This window comes from Carettochelys insculpta, chromosome 25 (assembly GCF_033958435.1).
Source record: "Carettochelys insculpta isolate YL-2023 chromosome 25, ASM3395843v1, whole genome shotgun sequence".
Taxonomy (NCBI): domain Eukaryota; kingdom Metazoa; phylum Chordata; order Testudines; family Carettochelyidae; genus Carettochelys; species Carettochelys insculpta.
In genome coordinates this window covers 10438892-10462038 of record NC_134161.1, presented here as the reverse complement: position 1 = coordinate 10462038, position 23147 = coordinate 10438892, and the positions used below count along the sequence as shown (strand labels likewise).

The following is a 23147-nucleotide window of genomic DNA, read 5'->3' as shown; positions in this document are numbered from 1 at the left end:
GGTCAAACTAGGGTTCCAACTCAAGCAGCTCATGGACCTTTCAAAGGGCAGGTTCAGAAGTAGAAAAGAATAATCAGCCCACTGCTTTGGATCAAACCTTGCCTGTCCATACACACTTATTTTTTTAGACTACCAGCTGTAATACTCCATACCATAAGGGGCCCAACTCCCATCCACGCACAGCTCCTCCTTGACCTCGGGGGAAAGATGCATAGGCACAGCTAGCCTTATATAGCCTCAAAAGGAGAAACTGTCCCTCCTTTGTCTTGAGCTGGGGAGAGCTAGAGTGGATACAAATCAGCACCTCCATTGGAAGGGTTCCAGCAACACTTTTCCTAGGGCTTTTTTAAATGGATGTGAATGAACAGGAATAAGGGAGCCTGGCACCGAAGCACAGTGATCATAGTGTTTTAACTCTCCACTTGGGTTCAGTGTTTGATGAGTCAAATATTGCATATACTTGCAGTGCAATATTTCAGATATTGAAAAGAGCCATTGCTGTCTCTGAAAACTTGCTTTCTGCTTAATATTCAGGGAAGATGGTATAAATATCCTCAAACTCTCATGGTGTAGTGGCCAGGGCACAATTGGCCATGTCTATGAGCCAGTCATCTCTCTTGCAACCAACATGTTCTCTGACCTAGAGTAGCCTTAAAAGAGGAGTCAGGTCAGTACTTGAGGGAGCAGTTTAATCCCATGGAGGTAGAGTAAGATTTAAATGCCTGGTAATGGCAGTAACAATCAATTTCACAGGAATTTCAACAGTTAAAAACCATATTTAATTTTATTTAACAAATTAAATATAGTTTAATTAAAACTGAGAACAGACAGTGCAGCTGTAATACACTCCATCCTCCATCCCAGTCAGGGCTTGTCTCACCACAGCATCTGGGCCTTTGCTCTCCCAGGCTCTGAGCCCTGGTAGCCACAACAGATGAAAAGGCCGAGTCTCCTGCCGCTGACTTTCCAGAGAGAGTGGAGCATGTTTGTATTTGCAGGGTTGTCTTAAAGACTTGGTCCTTTGCGTTTCATCAGGCGCTGTTCCCTACAGAGGATGGAAGGCTGCAATCCAGCAGGGTTATTATAATAAACAAACAGACATGCAGCTAGGAGGGCAGTTGAAAAGAACTTGAATATCATGAAAACTTTGCAACCCTTTTGAAAATACCTCTTTGTTTCCCCTTCAAGATACACAGACTGAGCGCTGCACGTGGGAGGCTAGTATAATAATGGAACAAAGCTGCTTTGATGCAGAGCACCACTGTTTGACATTAGCTAATGATGGCTGTTCCCAAAATGCAAGTGGATACCAGTTGCATTAAAATCTTTGCTATCCAGTTTGGATTTCAGCCATTGAATATAAAGGAAGGTTTTCACAGAAGCTATGTAGCAAGGCTTCCATGAATGGAAACAAAAGAACTTTTTCAGTTAAAGAAGGTAACTTCCCCCCAATGATTGTTTTGATAAACACAGCAGGGAAAATAAAAATTCCCATTTTTTTTTAAATATTAGGAAATATAGATTTGTCATTAGTCCAATGAGCAGTTTCTGCCCACAGAAGCTATTTTATGTATTTCTAAATTTTTACATGCTGTTAAGGGTTAAAAAAATAAGTGACTCTCTTTACAGGACTACATTGTCCTTTCATTCACATGTAAAATTGTGCTTCAGACTTTTCCAAAAGAAGGGGGGCATTGATTAGATTCTGAAGTCCCACCAGACCTAAGCAGCAATCTACAAAAACCAATTTTTGAAAGGGGCTGGCAAGGGGGTGGATGGGAATTGATTAACTTGCTTTTGTGCATCTGAGTTTCAGACATAGAAGCATCACCTAAGATACCAGAGACTGCTGCTTTGATGTTTGTTTACCTTATGCAGAACAGTCAATACAACCCCCCACCCAACTAACTTTCTCTGCAGGAAGGAAGAAGCCTTGCAGCACTGTGGGTTTCAGGTGTTTGGGTTAAGGCTCGTTTAGATTGCTTTTGTTCAGATTTTTTTTCCAAGCCTCCCTTTGTAGAGTCAGGTGTGGAAGCAACATTGGAGCTATGGTTCCCCAGGCAACCTTACTAGTGTGCTAAGCTAGGGCATAGCAGGCATTGGACTGCTCCAGTGACTTCATTGGTACCATGTTATGACACTAGTTTTTAGAAGTAGCATGATGTGGCCTTGAAATGGGGTGAAGTTAGAGGATCTTGAAAATCATTAAATCTACTAAAGAAGAGGAGTCATAGATGGAAGTGGGCTTGCTTGTTGCTGAGCGATTCCTTCTTTACAATGCAAATTAGACATAGGGTAGGACTTGGACACTGCATCACCATTCACTGAAATGCTGAGCCATTCCCTCCCCTCTTGTTTGAAAAAATGCTCCTTGAGGTAGGTATGCACTTCAGGGAGCCTGACACCTAAAGCTTGCCAGTCAGGTTAGCACAAGAGAGGATTTGAATGCACCTCCTTTTCATTTTGCATGGAGAGTGAGCATGGCCATGGCTGCTGTAAATAAGTCAACACCAGTACCCAGAGGTATGTCAAATCCTCCAAGCTGCTGCTGAAAGGGGGAGAGGTTAAAGAAAGAGTTACTTGTTGGTTATCTGCCTTGCTTTTTGCCCTTGTGCAGTGTAATAAATACTGACTAACTACATTCAAAATCAAGGGCAGAGGTGCTGTCTCAGAGGGCGGGTGACTGCTGCACAATCAGAGAGCTGCTGAGGCCATTGCACACAGATTCAAGGTAGGTATGTGCATCTCCGGCAAAGTTTCACACACTGTGTGGTGCTTCTCTTCCTTGTGACACCCCATGAAACCAGCTCCAGGTGGGCCTCCTCGAGTGCATCATGCCCTGCACATGCTCCTTCCAATCCAAGCATCCTGCGGGCTTTGCACCTTGTAATGAAGGTGAGGTCAGTGCTACGGTTTCTGTGCTTTTTCTATCTCCAGAGGGCCTGGTTCTGTTCAGAGTCCAGGAGGAAGATCGGGAGAGTCTGAGCAGTGCAGGTATGGTTTGTTCTAGCTTGCTTGTTTTTGATACGTTTAAAACACTTGGAAGTCAGGAGCGGTCCTTGCAGCTGCATGTGTGTCTGGCTGGCTGCTGTAGAGAAGAGCCTGCAGGCTTGAGAGCAAGCTCTATGAGATGGAGTGTTCTGCAAAGGAAAGACAACCAGTGGGTGTGTTACCTATCTGGCTCACAGCAGCTAGTTGCTGACCTTTGGAACTAGCCCAAGCCTGTCTGAGAACATGGGTTTTTGACTGCTGCTGCCATACAACTTGGTACTGGCAAAAGGAGTATGTGATGGCCCTGGAAAATGTCCTCTCTACAACAGCCACTATATAGCAAAAACAATGGTGCAGGCTTTCTCCATATTGCCCTGTTACTGTGTACCAATGGAGCATGGAGGTTCTGAAATGCCCAGAGTGAGGCTTAGTGCAACCTCATGTGCTATAACAGGGGCCACCTGGTCCTTCAGTGCACAGAAAGCCACTCTAATTTACCTTGTATACAAACCCTCATGCTGAAGTTTCCTTCTAACCCCAAACTCTTTCAGGACTACACTCTCAGGGTCATTCTAGTGATAGGTTCCTTTTCTCTTTTCACCACCCTCTCCATTAACCAGACTATCACCCTCCTGTTCTAGATATTTTCATTTCCTGGGCCTTATGTTTTCCCCTTTCTGTGTAAAGAAGGAGGGTGATATTTACTTTCTACTCTCTCAAACGTGGCTTTCAGCGAGACTGTACATGCATGTTCGTGCTTTACTTGAAAAATTTCTCCAGTGCTTGTTCTTTTCACTCAATTCTCTCCTCCCTCTGTGTAGACATAGGAAGAGTGTACCTGTGAGATCTCCGCTCAGCCCCACAGCATCAGATTTCCACGTTGGGGTCTGTGAAGCCCTTCTTTCCTTCGTTCACCAGCACGGGTTTTTCTGTCCTTGTGTGCCAGACTAGAATCTGAACCAAGCCCAGAGAAGTCATTAGTTGCATCTCTGTTACGCTAACAAATAGTCTTACACATTAAACCAATAGTGCTCTTTAACTCTGTACCCGAGAGCATAAAACTGTGCATTCACAGCCTTAGGCAGATTTGCCTAAAGCTTCATTTGCATATGACTAGTGAAATCTGAAGGGCAAAAGTTACTCATTTCACAACGTGCTGTCTCAGGTCATTAACCTGCTCCCTATGTTTGTTTATCAATTTACTTCTACTAAAGGCTTATCTTCAGTACTGATTTTCATCACCACTCTGGAATCAAAAGTTTTATATGAGTTGAGAGAAACACATTTGCCCCTACGCCTGTACCAGGCTCCAGCTGGTGGTGTAATTTCCATCTCCAGGAGGTGTCTCTACAGTGCACTTCAGATAAGATTATGCTCTGTGGGCTAGTCTTGTGTTTTAAGACCATAGGTGGGCAGTTGGGCAGCTTGCTGAATCTTCTGCCTGTGCCACTTGGCTATGCTCCTGTTTTGAGCATGGTTATTCAATCAAAGGTGCTGTGTGTATGTCTACCTAAATTAGCACACACAAGCAGCACCCTAGGCATGGCCCTGATGGATGCATATCAGGCCACTACAATCGCAGCATCCACTCACTGTACATCAGACAGCTGGGCTGAAAATAGAAAATCATCTTGTTGCTCTGTACACTTCTTTCTGGAACTTCTAGGTGTAGCAGGAAGGAAATATTGAGGCATCATTTCAAACCACCACTGACTGCACTGAAGTAAGCCTAGGCCTGATTGTCAGATGTCTCGGTACCTTTGCCAAAGGGGACCTGGGCTGGGAAGGGAACAGCTCTCACTTGGCTGGGGGAGCTTTCTGTCACTGACAGCTACGGTCCACCACCCCTTCTTCTAAAACATCCTCAGGAGACTGGGTGACTACCGGCTTTTATGTGGGTTGACGTCAGGATACAGCACTGTATCTGTTTTGTAAGTTTTGGTGTGCATGCAGCCTGCTGAAAATCAAATCCTTTGGGAACACGGGGGCCCAATGAGTTAAGTTAAATTTTGCACTGATCAGTCTCATGTTCCACACTGTTCATTAGGCCTTTACTCTCAGCTTCAGCTACAGAGGACACAGCATAGCCTGGAGCATCAGTTGCATATGCGCACTTCATCCCAACATTACCAGCATGGTACGTAGGTAGTGCTGAAACCCGCTCTGGGGATCCTGACTATTTTAGTTAGTTCCAGTACAGCTGATGAAGGTACATCTACGCTGGCTAGATGGGGTCCTGGACCAGTGACACAGCAACTGTGCATGCTTCAGTGGGGGCAGTACAAATCTTACTCAAGTCTAAAAGGATAGAATGAGGGGGCTTAGTGCATAATGCTTCATCTTCCCTGCTTTGGGCCTAAGCTAGCTCAGGTATGTCTATGTGAGTCACAACCACACCCTATGGCTACAGGCTGAGATACCACTCTATGCTACGACCTTACTTGCCCAGTCCCATGGGCCACAAAACTGTGCCATTACCAAATAAGAAAATGCTGTTCCTACACTTCTCCCCCATGCCTGGGTGGCACTCAGACTGTAGACTATTGTCTGAGCTATGTGTGTTTATAGAGGCCCTATTAATCTAAGTTTAAAAGCATTTAGCCCTACTGCCTGTGGCTGCCAGACCAAGCAACTTAGAACCCTAGTCTACTGCTGTTAAAGCTTCCAACTCAATTTGAGCCTACTCATAGGGGCCAGCTAAACAGCATGAGTAGGAAACTGCTTCCCACTGCAATAGCATGGTATAAAATCTAGACTTTAACTATTTTACCAAGTGAATAATTTGAAAACTGTCAATTTGACAATTTCTAAAAGTGAAAATGATAGTTGGGGCTTTCCTCTAAAAACGTAACAGGAAAAATCTTTCAGTCAAAACTGTCACAAGTGAAAAATGTATTCAAAATATTTTTTAACTTGGGCAAATTGTCTCTCTCAAAAGATTTCTAGCCACTCTAATAAAATTCCTTGGCAGACAGAGCTAAAAACTGGTTTACACTCTTTGCGAGCACTAAAATAAGTTACTTCTTATTGCTCTACTCCTAACACCAGCAGTATGGTAGCAGTTACCTCCTTTAAGCTTACAGCTTCCTGGTTTTCTTACCTGGTTTGCATTGGTACTTCTTACCTAGTCAGACTCCCTCTTGTTGCTATGACAGTACAATGCATGTTTAATCCAAGCTTTCATGATCCTTTTTGTACTCAGGGAGCTGAGTTGCTTTTCCTTCATCCTGCAAAAGCATGCTTTGCTGCCCAAGGACTCAGCACTTTCCTCTTGCCGGTGGTTAAATGCTTGGCTCCCTATTACTCACGTGTTCCGGTTAAGCCTGCAGGCCAAATTCAATTCTGGTTTGAGCAGGCACAACATTTGCATCAGAGATGACTAGCTCTCCAACATCAATAGAGGTATTTGCTTCCAACATCTGGAACCTGGCCTGTCCTGCTTTCCCTGCTACTTTCTCAGAGAATGGAACTTTTTTGTAAATTAACACACAAAACAAAAAACAAACAAATACTAGTCCATCTGCAGTTACAACAATGCAGAGCTTGAGCTCATTTCTGTAGCACTTTCTCATAAAGGCAAATACTGAATTAGAGCTCCCCTTCTCTCTGAGTGCAAGAGGCTTTTAAAACAAGGTATGGGGCATCTAAAACCAATATGCAGTCCTGGGTACAAGTCTTACCTCAGTCTTTACACCTTGCTCTTCAGTGTGGTAGCTGGAGTTAGCACGTAATACAGAGCAACAATCAAGTACAGATTTTCATTTCTCAGCCAGCTGTCCGACTTTCAGGCGAATGCATTTCCATTGCTACGGCCAAGAAGGTTTGGATCATACATCCAAATATAAGCCACATTAATAATGCAGTATTTCCACAGGCCTTGTAACACTTGCTCATGTCTCTAACATTTTCGTGTTTGTATGAAATGTGAACACACATACTGTGCTCAAAAGCAACAGCGGAGACTTGTGTGTCTCAATGCAATGGGCACTTTGAACAGTACTTTACAACCCCCAGGTGTCCTCCCATTAATATCTCTGATAGGAGCTGCATCTCATGTTAAATATGGCTGCATCATTGAAACCCAGGCAGTAACTGAGTTTAAGAATCAGAGGACCTAGAGAAGAAAAAGACTTAGTAACCTACCTCCATCACCTATAACTATAGGATTCTTCTTGGAGGTTCACTTTTGTATCAAAGAATTGCGAACAGAGTACATTTGGCCAGCAAATTCAGTTTTTGGAGAACAGTGCAACTTAAGGGAAAACCACCATGGACCCAGTTCTCCCATCTTTCATCTTATGTTGCTGGTGTGAGCAATTCTAGTTGGTGGCGGTTTGTACCTTCTCTACACAAGTATAGTGACAACCTCAAGCGAAAGGCGCAGGGCACATTTGGTATCCTGGACAGCCCACCTCAAGAAACAGTTCTCTTCTGCTTGTGGTGTTCTTAAAGCCAACCACCCCTGCATCAGATTTACACAGCTGTTTGTTTAGATTTTAAAGCATGCTCCCCCTGCAAACTTCCAGACAATCACATTTTGCTCTTCAAAAGCAAGGGTCCAGCTCATGCATACAAAGCTAGCCATGCTGAAAGGGGGTGAGATGGTATGTTGCTTGTTATAGCGTGGGGATTCCCCAAACCAGGCAAAACTTGGACAGTAGTTACAGCTGTGACCATGACCATAGGTACTTGGGCATCAAGATTTATGCTATTCCCCAGCCAGTGAGGCTCAGAGAAGCCCTAATTTGGGCAGGGGTTGAAGCTTCAAGCAAAGCACATCTGTCCTGGGGGGAAAAGAAAACCTAAAATTTCTAAATGCTTTGCCCAGGCTCGGGCATTAATGCCAAACGCCCAGCCCTGCATGTCAGCCATCAGTGCCCAGCTGCATGAAAGGAGTTTGTCCTGCTAGAAACTGGAAAAAGCTGCCCCACTGCAGGTTCTGCCAGTTTAATCCTATGTGAACTAGGAGATGGCCCTGGTGCTGATGGCTGCAATCTGAACATGTCCCCATTCTCACAAAACCAAAATTCTCCTTTCCTGCAGATAAATCACAGCATGCAGGGTTTCTACAAGCCTTTTCCTCCTGATTATTAAGGAATCAGTCAGGCGTAGCCAATCTGGTGCCAGCTGCAAGAGCATGTGGCCATGTGTGACCAATGGCAGTGATAGTATGGAATAGTCCCTGCCCAAGGAATATTTTCAATTAATCCAAGTAAATGCAGCCCAGTGAGATGCTGAGGTGGCTGGTGGCCCAATCATCGGGGGGGAATAACTCAAGCAGAAAGGGAGGATAAACCTGCCTGAGCAGATTGTGGGACCAGTTTGTGCTACTTCACATCTGTAACAACATGAGAGGAGCCCCTTTCTGCATCCTGAAAAATACAGGGCGAGAATCAGGGTTCATAGATTTGCCATTTTATCTAAGGAGAGGATTTCTTTCTTTCCACAGTGCTTGCACAAAATCCTGCAACAGCTGCAGCATTGTTCTGCCCTGCCATCAACCCCATCCTTCATAGCCTGTAACCTTGATGGTGGCTGATCACACTAATTGTGGCATCTAATACCAGCTCTCTGTCCATAAATACTCTGCCTCTCTAGTCCATTAGAAGCAGCAGCTGAATGGCCCTGTCCAACACTAAGCAGCAGGCTGGCTTTCCTTCAGCAGCATCCATGCAAACAGTTTCAAACTCACAGCTGTAGTCTGAGATTGGAGCCTGGCACATAATGCGCCCAAGAGACAGGAGAAGGGGTAGAAGGCGGGCACTTAACTGCAACCGCTGTAGATATTTAATTAAATGTGACTGATAAATTGCTACCCAGACCATTCAAAACAACAGTCTGCCTCTTCCAGAGGCACATCTCCCCACCCCCATCTCCATGGAGAAAGCTCTCTTTTCATTTTCCCTCACAGCATTCACCGCTCCTGGCAGGGATTCCAGTGCTGCCTGCCTCCTTTTGTCTAGAAAGCCCTGCAGTGCCCACAGTTCAGATCTTCTTCCTTTCATCCGTCCCTCTCTTAAGCAGGTATTAAGCCAAGGAAAGCAACACAGGACTTATATATTAGCCAGTAAATAAGCTTTTTGCAGGCTCTTCACTTTGAGTCTGATGAGAGTGATAAAAATGAATATCAGTGCAGCACACCAGGAACCTCTAAGACAGCTGTCTGCCTATGTACCTATCTGGTCCCTGTAAACCATCGTATCAGAGAGATTCACAATCTTTAATGTATTTATCCTCAGTCCCTCTGTGAAGCAGAGAAGCACCATTTTACAGATGGAAAACTGAAGCATGCACACCAAGGCCAAGATGCTCAAAAGTATTTAGGCACCCAGCTGCCACTGACATGATCCCCTTCACTTTTGAGGGTCACATAGGAAGTCTGTGGCAGAGCATGGAATGAAGTCCAGATCGTGGGTGCCCTAGCCCCTTTCTGGGCTGGATTCTGAACAAGCCTACAACTACTAGTGATGGCAAAGTCTCAGTGCAGCTCAAATTACCCTCCTTCCACACAGGAGAAGTCTGAGAAGAGCCCTTCCCATGAAAGTTTCCAAGCATACACTGCTACGCTAAACGCTCCTACAAGCACACTCTGGGCAATGCCCATGCAGAGTATACAAACCACATAGTTCCTGTATTTAAGAAGAGAGGCATCTGTGTGCTGTCATGTCCTCACCTGTGGCACAGGGAGTTGGTTCGAATTCCACGAGCTCTGTCTCTGAGTTTGTTCTCTACCTCACACTAGACAGATGAGTTATGTGATAATTGCTGCAGGTTGATTAGCAGCTGCTGGAAGCAGAGAGGCAGAGCAAGACACCTGTAGTGCAGAGAGTTGGTCAGGGCTATCCTGTAGGCAGCTCAAAACCACATCCCTGTAGTATGTCCAGTGCCATGTCAAAAAATGGCTAGCACCTAATCCCAACCAGCACCACCTGCTGCTGCCTCTTCAGTTCCTAACCAACGGTAGAGAAGTTGCATCCTGTCTGACTCATGGAACAATATCTCCCCTTGTTTGGAAATGAAGTCTCTGACAGCACGTGCCACTGAAAATGGCCTTGCTCTTGCCCCAAGTTTTCAACACAGTGCCTTATTCTGACAGTGACCTTCCTATCAAGGGCCACTTTTCTGTGTGTATTTCTAAAAGCCCATTGGCCATTGCACCAGCTCTAAGCATTTGCAAGGAAGGTTTTGCCTCACATTGGATTCCCCTGCCTGCTACATCCTGTTTGTTTACTTTTTTAATGAGGAGTGAGTCTGGAGTATGTTCTACACAACAGGTCTCCTCCACCCCATTCACACCAGTATGAGGCCTCGCTTTTCACCTCCCGTTGCTCTTAAGACATTTCCACTCATAATGGTCTTGTTAGGTAGAGCAGCACACATTCACTTCTGCTCAGAGCAACAGAGGGGATGAACAGAGCAAATGGGCTGTCGATACTAATGTCCCAGCCAATTATTTGCTTCATGCCTGTTTTGCTCTACTTTGGATCCCATCTCGCTGCCTGTCTGCTCCCCAACATTATTTATTTTCCTCCTCACCCTTCTAAAAATCCATGTTTTCCCTGTAACATCTTTTGAGAAGCAGGAGTATAGCTGCAAATTTACTTTGGCGTTCGCTGTTATTCATGAAAAGGAGCACCCCGACTGAAACGGCAAGGCAGCACATTTCATGTAGGAAATGCTCTTTCACAAAGCATAATTCATCTGCAGAACTCCCTGTCAGAGGACATTATTGAGACATTCATGTAACTAATAAGGATGTCAGCTAGAGTCACCACAGCTAGCAGAAACTTTGAGGGGCAGGGGAGTTGGATAAATTCTCACACTTCATAGCAGAAGCCAGGCACTAAGGGGCTGAGGTTAAGATAAACTTCCCTACTATATATTTTTCTTCATAACTGCCCAATTATTGAGGGAGGGGGGTGTCTTTTCTTGAAACACCTGGCACCAGCAGTTCTATGAGATATTGGACTAGATGAGCATTGAGCTAACCCTGGCAGGTGCGACACTGGTCTGGACAAACTACAGGTCTGATCCCATATGGCAATCCCTAGGCTCTCTTTTCAAGCTTCTGCCTCTCCTTGCAATTGTGATTATTAGCAATAGATGCAGGAGTGCAGTTCCTTAAAGTCCATACCTTAGTGCAATTGGCAGCTTTCGGCTCAAGGTCATTCAGGGTCACTAGTTCCCGGAGAAGGCTGCTCTCTTGGTAGCCACCCTTCACTCCTCGCAGTTTGAAGTAAGCCTGAGATCGCTGGAGTATCAGCCTGAGGTTCACAGCAAAGCCCGCCATGTCAATGGCGAATGGGCGGTGTGGGTCGAAAACTGTCTTCCAGCCATACACCTTCCCTGCTGCATTCACCTTGGGCGACTCGTAGCGCAAACCGCCTACAAAAGCCACTGGCCACACAGACACCTTCCTGGTGGTGCGCATCTGGGTGTAAGGAGAGAGAAAAGTAAAGGCCAGTGGATGGAAAGAAGCGAGAGAATATAAATACTGTATGAGTGAAAACCAGGAATCCTGGATTCTGTTCCCAGCTCCAGTCCAGGCTCCCTTTGTGACCTTGACCAGGTGTTTCGAGCCGTTTAAGCCTCCATTTGCCCAACTGTGCAAGAGGATAAGCCTGATACTACAGGTGGCTAATGAAGTACTTTGCAGAGTCTCAGGTAAAGATGCTAGTGTATATAAGCACTTACACTAGGTACTCCCGCTGAGAGTGCAGCATGGCAAAGGCTTAATGCAAGGAGAAAAAGTAGCAAATCTGAGTTACATACAAGTTTTAAAATCTGATTTTCAGCCACCATCCTCAAAACATTTCACAAAGGTCATTCTGTGAGTATCGTCCCCTTTTACAGTTGGGAAAACGGAGGCATACTTGTCCAGCGTTACATGGTGAATTGGCAACACAGCCACTAATGTAGATGGTGTCTGGAAACTAAGCTTTAGAGGAGACTTAGCAGCAAGTGACATTCACTGTCACCTCCATTTTGTGAGTTATCATTGACGGGAAATGGGATAACACTTGGAATCAGGGTACTAGGAAAGTGATTCTGACAGGAGCGGTAGATAAGAAGTCCAGCTATGTAGTCAACTCCAAGCAAATACAGGAAGGTTTTTGAAGTAAAGTGATTTATCCCTGGTCTTGTGCTCACTGTTAGCAGGAGCATGTTCTTTCTGCTGCATTTACTGCTTTTGACCCATGCCTTCAGACTTGGGGATTTCCCAGAGCTAATCAGGAGTGCTAACTGCAGTTAAAGAGATCTGAAGAGTTGAAGGTACTTGCCTTTTTTGCATTACAGGCAGCCCTTATCCAGAGGGACCAGTGACCCATGTTTACTGTGCAGCCCCATTCATTATCTTCCTGCTGCTTACTTATGCAGGTCAGTTTCACGGGGATGAGAGTAGGGGTGCCAGGCCTTGAGGATTGTCCTGGAGTTCCCAGGAATTAAAATGTTAAATCTTTAAAGATTATGTCATATGATGACATCTCCAGGAATACATCCAACCAAAACTGTCAACCCTAGATGAGAGGAATCCAAGGACATGTCAGTGAATAAAGGGGCTTTAATGCCTTCTTTAGGGTACCACTTGGTGCTGTAGACAGAACTGAGAAGGAAGGAATGAAACAGCTGGATTGAAACAGCATTCTGCCTCAAATCTTGTGGACAAACCTCAGTTACTGAGTTCTTTTCTACAGGAATTAAATCTCTGCCAAATGGTCAAGACACCAACCTGCTCCCTTAACCTCAGCACACGAGTCTGCTAATGAACCTACAATTAAAAAAAAAACAGGTATCAAGAATAGGGAAGAAATAGGAGCCCCTGTAACCTGAGTCCAGTATATGCAACTCAAAAGAGATTTAACAGGAAACCTTTTGACAGGATTACCATACTTTGTGCCCCATGAGCTTCCAGGGGCACATGACAACAACTCATCTTTGATCAGTGACTCAGGAGAACTACACACATCTACAAATGTCTTCCAAGGAGAAGGGGGGGGGGCAAAGTTCAGCATGGGGTTGAACTAGCAGCAAAGGGGTGAAACTTAAAAAAAACCCACTACACTGTTCTGCTCAGGTCTCCAAAGCCTTTAGCAAATGTGCATCAGACCCTGTGGTATGACCATAAAGGAGGAGTTTATGATACCCATGTAACAGTGGGGAAGACAGAGAGGCATGAAGGCAGGACAGAGGGTCCTGTGAGGAAAGCTCTAGGTTCAGACTCAAGATGTGGATTCAGTACCTGTTTGTGTCACAGTGTGACTAAGCACCAAGTCCCTTCATCTGTGCCTCAGTTTCCTCCATATAGAGTAGGGGGAATGATCCTTCCATCACTAGGATAATGTTACTGTACAAGTAGTGCACAAGGATTGCAATGAAGGGGAACAGAAGACTTGCAGATAGCAGTAACTTGCCTTCCTCCAGAGGAGCTGTAGCATAGCTTAAACTAAAAGACAGAAGTCCTGCAGCTCTAATAATTTGAGATGCTGTGTTCCAAATGACATGTAAAACAGTGAGTGTAGGCTGCATATGAAGAGATGTTTCTTAAGAGCGTTCAAAGTAAGTGGGGGGAGCCTCATTGCCTGGCATATTAGAACTAGACTGGAACATAGTGCAAGAAAGAAGCCCTCACTGATTAGAACGATGGAGGCACTGATCTCTGGTTCCCTGTGAAGTTATTCCCATGCCCTTGTCAATGCAGTGTTAGAATCCTAAAGGTCCTGTGTTTTCTGGGGCTCATGAAAAGCTACATTGTTGGGAACATAATCCTGCCTCCTCAGAGGCCCAGACAGTTTCATGGGGACACTAAACCCTGCACTTTAGGCCAAACACGAGGCAAAGACAGGAAGCCTGTTCTGAACAAACATACAGAACCTTCCTACAAACAGAATCCTTTCCTCAGGAACATGCTTATTGTGCTGGAGCAGGGACCATCCAATACACTCCATGCAGATTTTGTTCTGAGCTCCCAGGCTTCAGTCATTATCCCCCACCAATCCCAAGAATCTCGAGAAGAAGTCATCAAGGCCAGCTCCTCACACTCAGGTAGGACCAACTAATCCTAGACCATCCCCGACAAGTGTTTGGCCAGTCCGTTCTTATCATTAACCTTCAGTTATAGGAATGCCACAGCCTGTCTGGCACATAGCGACCATTATAATTATCAAGTTTTTCCTAATACCTAACTGTGTCTCCCAGGCTGCAGATTAAGCCCATTATTTTTTGTCTTTCTTTCAGTGGACACCAAGATCAATCAATCACTGTCCTCTTTATAGCAACCCTTAACTTTTGGGGAGATTTATCAGGCTCCCCCCTCAGTTTACTTTTCTCAGAGTAAACATGTCCAGGTTTTTTTTAAACTCTTTCTTCATAAAAGTCAGCTTGTCTACCCTTTTATCATCTTTAATGCTCTCCTCTGGATGCTCACAACCCTTCAGGAAAACTGACATCATTGTTAGGTACTATAATGCACTGTAAATAGGGCCTTTCGGGGTTCAGATCAGCAGTGCCTCTTGGAGAAAAGCAAGGTTCTCCAATCAAGACTAGGTCAGCACTTCTCCGGGCAAGACCCAGGTGGAGATTCACACAGATCAGGTCAGGTCAGGTGTTTCTCAAACACATACAAAACATACAGAGCAGAGAGAGTTGTCCAGAAAGAGAAATCATCAAAGGGTTTGCATAAATTCAGCCCTTTTTCAAAACTGCTTCTGGAAGGAAATGGTGGAAGACATCCAGCTGAGTCAGAAAAACCTGGGGGCCCATTTGTCCCTGGTTGCTGCAAATCAGCAGCCCTGCAGACAAGCATTGCTCACATGTCCTACAGCCTAGCTTTGGTCAGCTCAGTGGCAGAATCTGAAGGGTTATGCTTTTCAGAACAGAGCAAGCAAACAAGTATTGACAAATGCCTGCTTTTCATGCACGTGGGCCCGCCTGGAGAGACAATCACACAGTGTTGCTCTGAACAAGATGTCCTGCAAGGGCAACCATTGTACTGCCTGGCTTTGCCCAGAGAACACTGGAAGGGGTCTATTTATCTTGAGGGAGGCAATGGATATATGCAGAGCAGGCTCTTGGCAGAGAGAATTTAAGTAATAAAATACTCTGAGGTGGGGGCAAACTGACGAAATGAGGGAAAGCCCAGGGATGCCTGAAGCAAGACAGTACAAGCCAAATGGAGTGCCACATAGGAAAGATGCTATAGGTACAGGATCAGAGTGAGATTCCCCTGTGCATCATAGGGAAGCACAAAGCCAAGACAGAACTTTGATGCTATTAAAAAGACTTTGTCAGGATGTAAAGGGCACTCAAACCTTGTGCTGGAGCTCTGCACAGTGGAAACTTCAGTGTCATTGACCAAAAGAGCATGCTGCAGCCCAGCAAGGGAAAGCATTGTCTGGTACAGGGCAGCTGGGTGAGGTATGAGGACTCCTACACAGCTGTCTAGGAAGGGAGTCCAGTTGCAAAGAATGGAACCTGTTCCCAACAGAATGGGAATGTGGCAACCATTCATACTGGACCCAGGGCACGTACCTATCTGTTATTGAAACCTTCTGCTCCCTGTCCTGTATTTCAGTCACAAACCCATCCTGGAGCCCTTATTCATGAAAATAGTCCCATTGGCTTCAGCTCAACTACTTGCATGTATAGGGGCAGAAGAATCCATCCTTTTGTGCATTCTTGGAACTCCTTTCATCCCAGATCTCACTGCAGTAAAACTCTTTATCTGTTTGCTGAAGCCAATTCATTCAACAGGTGCTCTTAACTTAGCCATCTTCCAGCCCTGTGGGCCATCTCTAGCATGGCCACTGTTTTACCGACATTAGAGTGCATATCACAGCCCTCCAGACCGGTCTGACATGTGAGCTCATCTGTGTGTGGGCCCAATGAACGTTTCACAGTGGAGGCACTTCCAGACAGCACTAATTAAGTAAGAAGTAACTAGTGGCTATCTTCTACAGCTTAGCAAAGTGCAGTAAGAGGGAAATAGAGGAACCAAGCACATGGCTGTATCCTGGACAGCTAAATGGTGCCATGGAACCTTCCATTCAAGAAAATTAAGGGCCTGATCCTGCTAGAGGAGCAATGTCCTACATGTAGCACTACCCACAATTCCCAGAGAAATCAATGCAGCAGACACCAAGGGCTGACTGGAAGGAAGTGGTAACAGGGTCACAAGGCATTTTTTTTTAAACTAAAATGCCATGTTGTGGCAAAATATGCACAGCAAAATGTTTGACAGAGGCAAGTCTGTTTCACTGATTTTGTTTTAAATCCAGCTCCCCAAAATATCTAAGAAAAAACAGCTTGCTTTTACATTTTCAATTAAACATTTTGGCTCAACATAACTGAAATCTTGAATGTTTCTTTTAAATTAAAAGTAGTTTGATATCTGGGTCAAACAATTATTCTTCCACTTTTTGATTCACCAAAATTTTAAAAAATAATCAGTTTGCTCCCAAATGAAGTTTTAATTTTGATTTTTTGGTACCACCAGCAAATTGATCAGTTATTTGCCTAGCTCTGGTCTCCAAATCATCCAGAATGGCAGGACCATCAGAAACATTTATTGAATGAAAACAAAATGATGAGCTTGGCAACCAGCATGAATAGCCATGTCCAGTACCCCTGCACCCTCATCCATTGTCCTGCATACAAAAGGTGAAATCCACACTTCTTCCCCATAGTCCCTTTGACGTTAGCAGATGTGCCCCATTTTCACTGCCTGGTGCACAGGCACCAGGGTATGCTAAGAAGTGGTTTAGGGGTGTATTTACTTAAACCAAATGGCAATGACAGGCTCTGGGCTCAGAAGAGCATAACGCTGTTACCGGCTGGCTGGAGCACATCACTGACACCAAGTGCTTTGTTACTCTGCACTGCAAATAGTAATCTCGTTCTGGATACTTCTGGGTTTGGCCCATTGGGACCCATGAGGCGGCCCAGGAGCTCAGACAGAGGCAATGGAGAGGAGTGCAACCCAGCGGAGCAGGCCCTGCCTGCATCTTACCTCCTCGAAGAGCTCCAGGCTGTAGGTGTTATCATCATCGGCGAAGTAAACAATCCCAGGCTGGCTGCTGTTTTTGTTAAAAGTCTCTCTCAGCCACCGCAGGGCAAGATTCCTCTGCATGGTCCCACGAGGGATCCGGGGGTCCCTCATGTCTCCCCGCAGCTTGTAGTTGCGGGGGGTCTCCACGTTCAGGTGGGTGTAGTTCAGCCCTGTGTCCCGCAGCAGCCGGGTGATGAGAGGCGTGCGCCGCTGAGAGTCCTCCACCAGGATCCAGTGCAGGTTGGGCACATGCAAGAGCGTGTTGGCCAAGCGCGTCAGTTCTGCCTTCTGCACTGGCCGACTGTAGGTAGGAGTGATGACATGGATGGTGGGAAGGGTGTCCGACCATGGAGGTGGGCGGGTGTAAACATATTCTGTCCTCACCACCTCCACAATGTCACGGTCTGACAGGCAGTACTCCTTGGAGTCCGAGCCTGGGGCCAGATCGCGCCTGGAGTCACCACCATCATCTGCACAAGGGTATGAGAGAAAGAGCACACAGAGTCATCCAAGAGTCTCCTCTCGCCACTCCCTCGGCAAAGCCAGCCGGCAGCCTGCTAGCAGCAGAAGTCACCCTCTTGGTCAGAGGGCAAAGGAGACAAGCTGGAAAACAGAGGCCTCCTGCAAGAAAAAGAACCCACAAGACAGATCCCAGCTGATGAACTAGCCACATGGGCAGATTTTGGTCAGCTCCGGGCTAACAGGAGGAAAGTGCTTAGAATAACAAGCTTTAAGGGCCCAGGGAAGCAATAATCATGTAATAGATATATTTACACAGATACAGCACCTTCCATCCGAAAGTGCCTTGTATTCCCTGTCCCATGGAGTGCTTCCTGCTGCCAGGGCTGGACTCTGCAACTGTGCACAAATGCATAGCAACAGCTCAGGGCAATAAATGAAGAATACTGTAACCAGCTGCAGAGACAATACACTAAAGAGAATAGAGTTGGCTTAAATTGGGATTTGGCCAGAGTAACACTATACCCCACTTTTTGAAGTGCTCCTTAAATCCAAGCACTGAGCTAAGATCTATGAAAAATGTCACCTATTCACATTGCATGTATTCAGACATCTGATGAACCTCCAGGTAGCAGTGCTAAAAAAGTTTTCACAGTGGAGGTGCTGAGAGCCATTGAACCAGGCTGTAAACCCTAGAAATAAACGGAAACCATTGCAGACCCCACCCCACACCCATAGTTCCAGCACCTATGCCTCTAGGGAGGGTCTAGGGTCTTTTGAAGCAGTCCATTATTTGCAACAGCCGAAGTCCTGATCAGGAATCTTGAGGGATAACTGCAGAACATTACAGATGAAAGCAATTAAGAAGATGTCTTGCCAACAGCATGCTTCAGAATCTCTGGCCAAGAGTTTTATTCTATACTGGCTAGGTCAAGATCAAACGTCATGCATAGACTTCACTGATTTCAACTGATACAGTCAAAATTAGAAGAAAAAAGTAAAAAAGTTTATTGTAAACTTTTTCAGATTTTTACCTATTTAAAAATTATCATAGTTGTGGGGGGGGGAGGTCAGGATTATTATCTAATTACAGCAGATGTTGAGATTTTCAAGAGCAAAGCTTTGAAACGCTTAAAATACATTTGGCATTACATTTCAAAATACACAAAGTAAACATCCTTAAATTCTAATAATTGCTCAAGTGGCATTTTTCTAACTTTGGTTATCTGTAAGTTTCAGTTATTATGGATGGAAATATTTTGTTTGTTTTTGTATACAAGAAAAGTGACATTTGCCAATAAAAATGAAATCCTTGCAAGCCTGCTCATCTGCTTTCCATTTCCAGGGCACTGCAGCCCTGCCATCAGATCTATAATTATGCTAGGAATGGTAAAACTTAATGGCTACGTCTACACGTGCACCCAACTTCGAAATAGCTTATTTCGATGTTGAGACATCGAAATAGTCTATTTCGATGAATAACGTCTACACATCCTCCAGGGCTGGCAACGTCGATGTTCAACTTCGACGTTGCTCAGCCCAACATCGAAATAGGCACAGCGAGGGAACGTCTACACGCCAAAGTAGCACACATCGAAATAAGGGAGCCAGGCACAGCTGCAGACAGGGTCACGGGGCGGACTCAACAGCAAGTCGCTCCCTTAAAGGGCCCCTCCCAGACACACTTTCATTAAACAGTGCAAGATACACAGAGCCAACAACTAGTTGCAGACCCTGTATATGCAGCACGGACCCCCAGCTGCAGCAGCAGCAGCCAGAAGCCCTGGGCTAAGGGCTGCTGCCCACGGTGACCACAGAGCCCCGCAAGGGCTGGAGAGAGAGTATCTCTCAACCCCCCAGCTGATGGCCGCCATGGAGGACCCCGCTATTTCGATGTTGCGGGACGCGGATCGTCTACACGTCCCTACTTCGATGTTGAACGTCGAAGTAGGGCGCTATTCCCATCCCCTCATGGGGTTAGCGACTTCGACGTCTCGCCGCCTAACGTCGATTTCAACTTCGAAATAGCGCCCAACACGTGTAGACGTGACGGGCGCTATTTCGAAGTTACTGCCGCTACTTTGAAGTAGCGTGCACGTGTAGACGCAGCCAATGACAGATATCAACACTTCTGGTCCAAGATGTAAGCCAACCATCGTCTGCAGGGCATGTGGTAATTGTCTAATACGGAGTTGTGACCCTTACCAATAGTGGATAGTACCAGAAGACAAAAGGATACAGAGCAGAAAGAGACCACAGATCTCACCCCCTTAAACATTTCATATCTTTATATGTTGTTCTGCATTGCCCATTCATCTGAATGTTCAGGTAAAACACCACAAGTGATTTAAGATCCAATATGAAAAGTAGCCAAGCAATCTCAGCTCCAGTGAAAATCGATGGGCAGGTAGGATGTTCAGCACCTGCCAGGATCAGACCCTTTCTCAGATAAACAACATCTATTTTGCACAGCCCAGCAATCTGAAAATCTGAGACCCAGGAAGTAATTCACACCCTGAATAAACTGTGAAATTTATTTGATAGCACAGAGACAGAATATAATTAGAGCAGAACTTGGCCAAGACACATGGGATCATGAGTCATCCCTTGTGGATCAAGACCTTAGTTTGAAATCCTGTTTTACAAATACAAATGAATTTATCCTGACAACACTCTTCTGAGGAAGGCCACTGTTTTCATCTGCATTATATAGATGAGTAAACTGAGGTACAGAGAATAGGAACATTTTGCCCAGGTTGGCTTAGTAAGCCAGAAGTTGGGCTGGGAACAGGACCCATTCCCAGTTCTTTGTTCACAGAAGTGTCACCTAGTTCCCAGAGCACTGAGTTGAGCCTGGAGGGATGGGAAGGCAGGACTTTTAATACCATCAAACGCACCAGCCTTTCAATTCCAGAATTCTCTTTGTTGCACTATACTTTTCCAGGCTCATTGGGTGAGCTCACACCCAACTGAACTTCTCTTTGAGAGAGGATTGTAACTCTCTCAGAGTTGCCCTGAGCCACTTCTACTGAGTCATAGAGGCCACCTTCTCCTACATGTCATTTCAGGAAGGAGGTGAAGCCACTCAGAAAGCCTCTGAGCTGCTAACAGATTTAAATAGCACATCAACTACAGGCAGAGAAGAGTAAGGCAAAGCCACACCAAAGAGAGTGGGGAGAAGGGACCTGGACAACACAGAAGTAAAGGGAAGAGAATTTAGAGCATGGGCAAGAGATGGGGAAATGGAGCTTATGTGCCTCCCTACAAATACACCAGTGCTCCTCTCCAACCCAGGAAATAGTGGAGCCCAGTGAAAAGACAGAGGGGATACTGGCAAACACATTGAGTGAGGTGGCATCTTCCTGACACTGCTTGTGCTCCTGGGACATTGCTGAAAACAACGAGCAGAGAGCTACCATCTCAGAACCATCCACCCACATCCGATCTTGGTTAGTCCCAACCAAAATTTGATTCCATATGTGTGCCAGATTATTTAGATGCCGCCCCTCTCCTACAGTTCCAGTCCAGACGGTGAGATGAGCAGGGAGTCCAGCACTGCTCCTCCCCAGGCCTGTGCATCTCAGCCGAAGGCCCTCAACCCTAGAAGGCACAACCCAGCCTCCCACTGCCCTTTCCTCAGCTGGTTTGGAGGACCTGGAGGATCTTTTCTGTTGCATATGTCAGCATCACTTTGCCAAAATGGGTCATTGACTGCTGCAGGATGAACTGCTGGGATCATCTTCCGGGACATCCTCTTTCCTCTCTAGAGCAAGACACACATTGATGGCTTCCCCTGAGTAGGGTACACGGCCATTGGGCAGTGTCCACATCTTTTTTCAAGGCTCTGCCCTATAGATTGTAACCAGAGGAGCTATCCAGTCCCCAACAATAAACTGCCCACCTTCAAAGCCACAGATCTGAAGCACAGCAAGAACCCCCCACATTCTGGGCTTTCCCTGTAACAGAGCAGGGTAGACTGCTTCCTGGACACAGGCCACAAGTGGAGATGAGCATGGCATCATGAAGGGGATGGAATGAGGCATGGGGATGTGGCATGGGCTGGTCAGTTTCTCTCACCCTTGTGCACTGCAAGCAGGGGAGCAATGGTGCTCTGGTGCCAGACGGTGATTAATAGTGTCCAGGGCAGAACTATCAGCACGATAGCCAGGATGTCTCTTCTCTTCGGCATCTCCAAGACTGACTGGACCCACAGCTCCTCATTACCTGACAGCGAAAACCCCAGAGACAGAACAGCAGAGCACATGGAGAACAGAAATAAATGGGCAAGAAGGAACAAGGACAGAGAGAGCAGCAAAGGCAACACGGCTCGCAGGTCTTACCAGCGCTCACAACCCACCCATTGCAGAAGCAGGTTCGGAGATGCAACGGTTGCACAGGCTGGAGGCCACGCAGGGAGTGCTTTTGCTGGGTGTCTCCAGAGCCACCGGGGGGAAGCTTCAGGGACCCATGGGGAAAGAAGCCTGAAATACACAGCAAAGGAGAATAGGCAGAGAGCAGCTCTGGGAACAGCAGCCCCTCAGGGGGACACGCTGGTGCTAATGCCCTCCCTGGAAAGGAGTCCCAGGAGCTTCCAGGGAGGCAGGAGAAGAGCTGTCAGAGTGTTCAGGGCTTTGCATTTCCAGTGCCTCAGAGCAACCCAGTAAGCTCTGGCTTGCAAGAAGATGGAGTAGCACCTGAGCCGTCCCCCAGGTGAGAGACAGGCACCTGGGCATTCAGTGTAGGCAAAGAGCTGTGCGTGGATTCCAGCATACAGCACTTGCCACTGTGGCTTGTATTAGCTCTTGCTGCCCTGCAGGAGCCCTGCAGCACTGCCCCAGCCTCAGTGAGGTGGAAACAGCCACATTCTGACCTCTGCAGACTGAAAATCATCTTTGCTACTGGCAAACTCTAAACGGCTTAAGTGGTGGGGCCTGGTGAGCAAACAGAAAGGCCAACCTTCCCCACCCCGAGATGGTAACTCTTCCCAGCTTTGCACAGAGGAAAAGAAACCCAGGAGCATCCCAGCCAATGGGAAACTCTAGTCAGTTTGGTAGGGACAATAACTAGCCTTTTACATCTTCATCTTCCAAGCATCTCTTGCCACCCTCCCCAGGTGCTGTTCCCATTTAACAGGCAGGGAAGCAGAGGCCCGCAATGATTAAGGGGCTTGCCCAACATCTAAATGAGCAGAAAAGCGAGCTTAGAATGCAGGAGCTAGCTCCCAGTCCTGTGCTCTGACCACTAAATCAGGCTGATGTCTACCATGTGGAGGACTGGCAAAGAATCCAATGCTGCCACTATCTGGTGGGAGATCTTCTTTCAGATGCTATTGAGGAGATGCTACAATGACATGGCTTCATCTGCACTCTAGAAATCACTATGACAACCCCAGTCCAAATCTCCAAACCCTGCCTGCCTCCTAGAGGAAATTATTCCCCAGCTGCCAGTCTCCTGGCCTCTGCAGACTTGCTCTGCATTCATTTCTTCTCTCTCTGAACTGCCAGGACTGGAGTATATTAAGCTGCCACACTGGCTTAGTCTGATTCAATAGAGGCACACACAAGTTTTAAGCAGAGTGTATTTTCTCTGGGTATTATCTTGGCAAGCAGTGTACAGCACTTAGCTGGCACAGGCAGCGGGGACAGTTTGCAAA

At 46.2% G+C, this 23147-nt stretch overlaps 1 protein-coding gene across 1 annotated transcript; it reads right to left on the bottom strand.

Moving 5' to 3' along the window:
- Window positions 1-72: 72 nt before the first annotated feature.
- On the bottom strand, window positions 73-21959 carry B3GAT1 (beta-1,3-glucuronyltransferase 1). Its single transcript, XM_074977126.1, has 5 exons — window positions 21852-21959; window positions 16997-17505; window positions 11126-11422; window positions 3830-3945; window positions 73-3140 (listed from the first exon to the last, which is right to left on the bottom strand). The coding sequence occupies exons 1-4, from the start codon at window positions 21853-21855 to the stop codon at window positions 3859-3861; spliced, it is 897 nt and encodes a 298-aa protein (XP_074833227.1). The 5' UTR covers window positions 21856-21959; the 3' UTR covers window positions 73-3140; window positions 3830-3858.
- Window positions 21960-23147: the final 1188 nt, after the last annotated feature.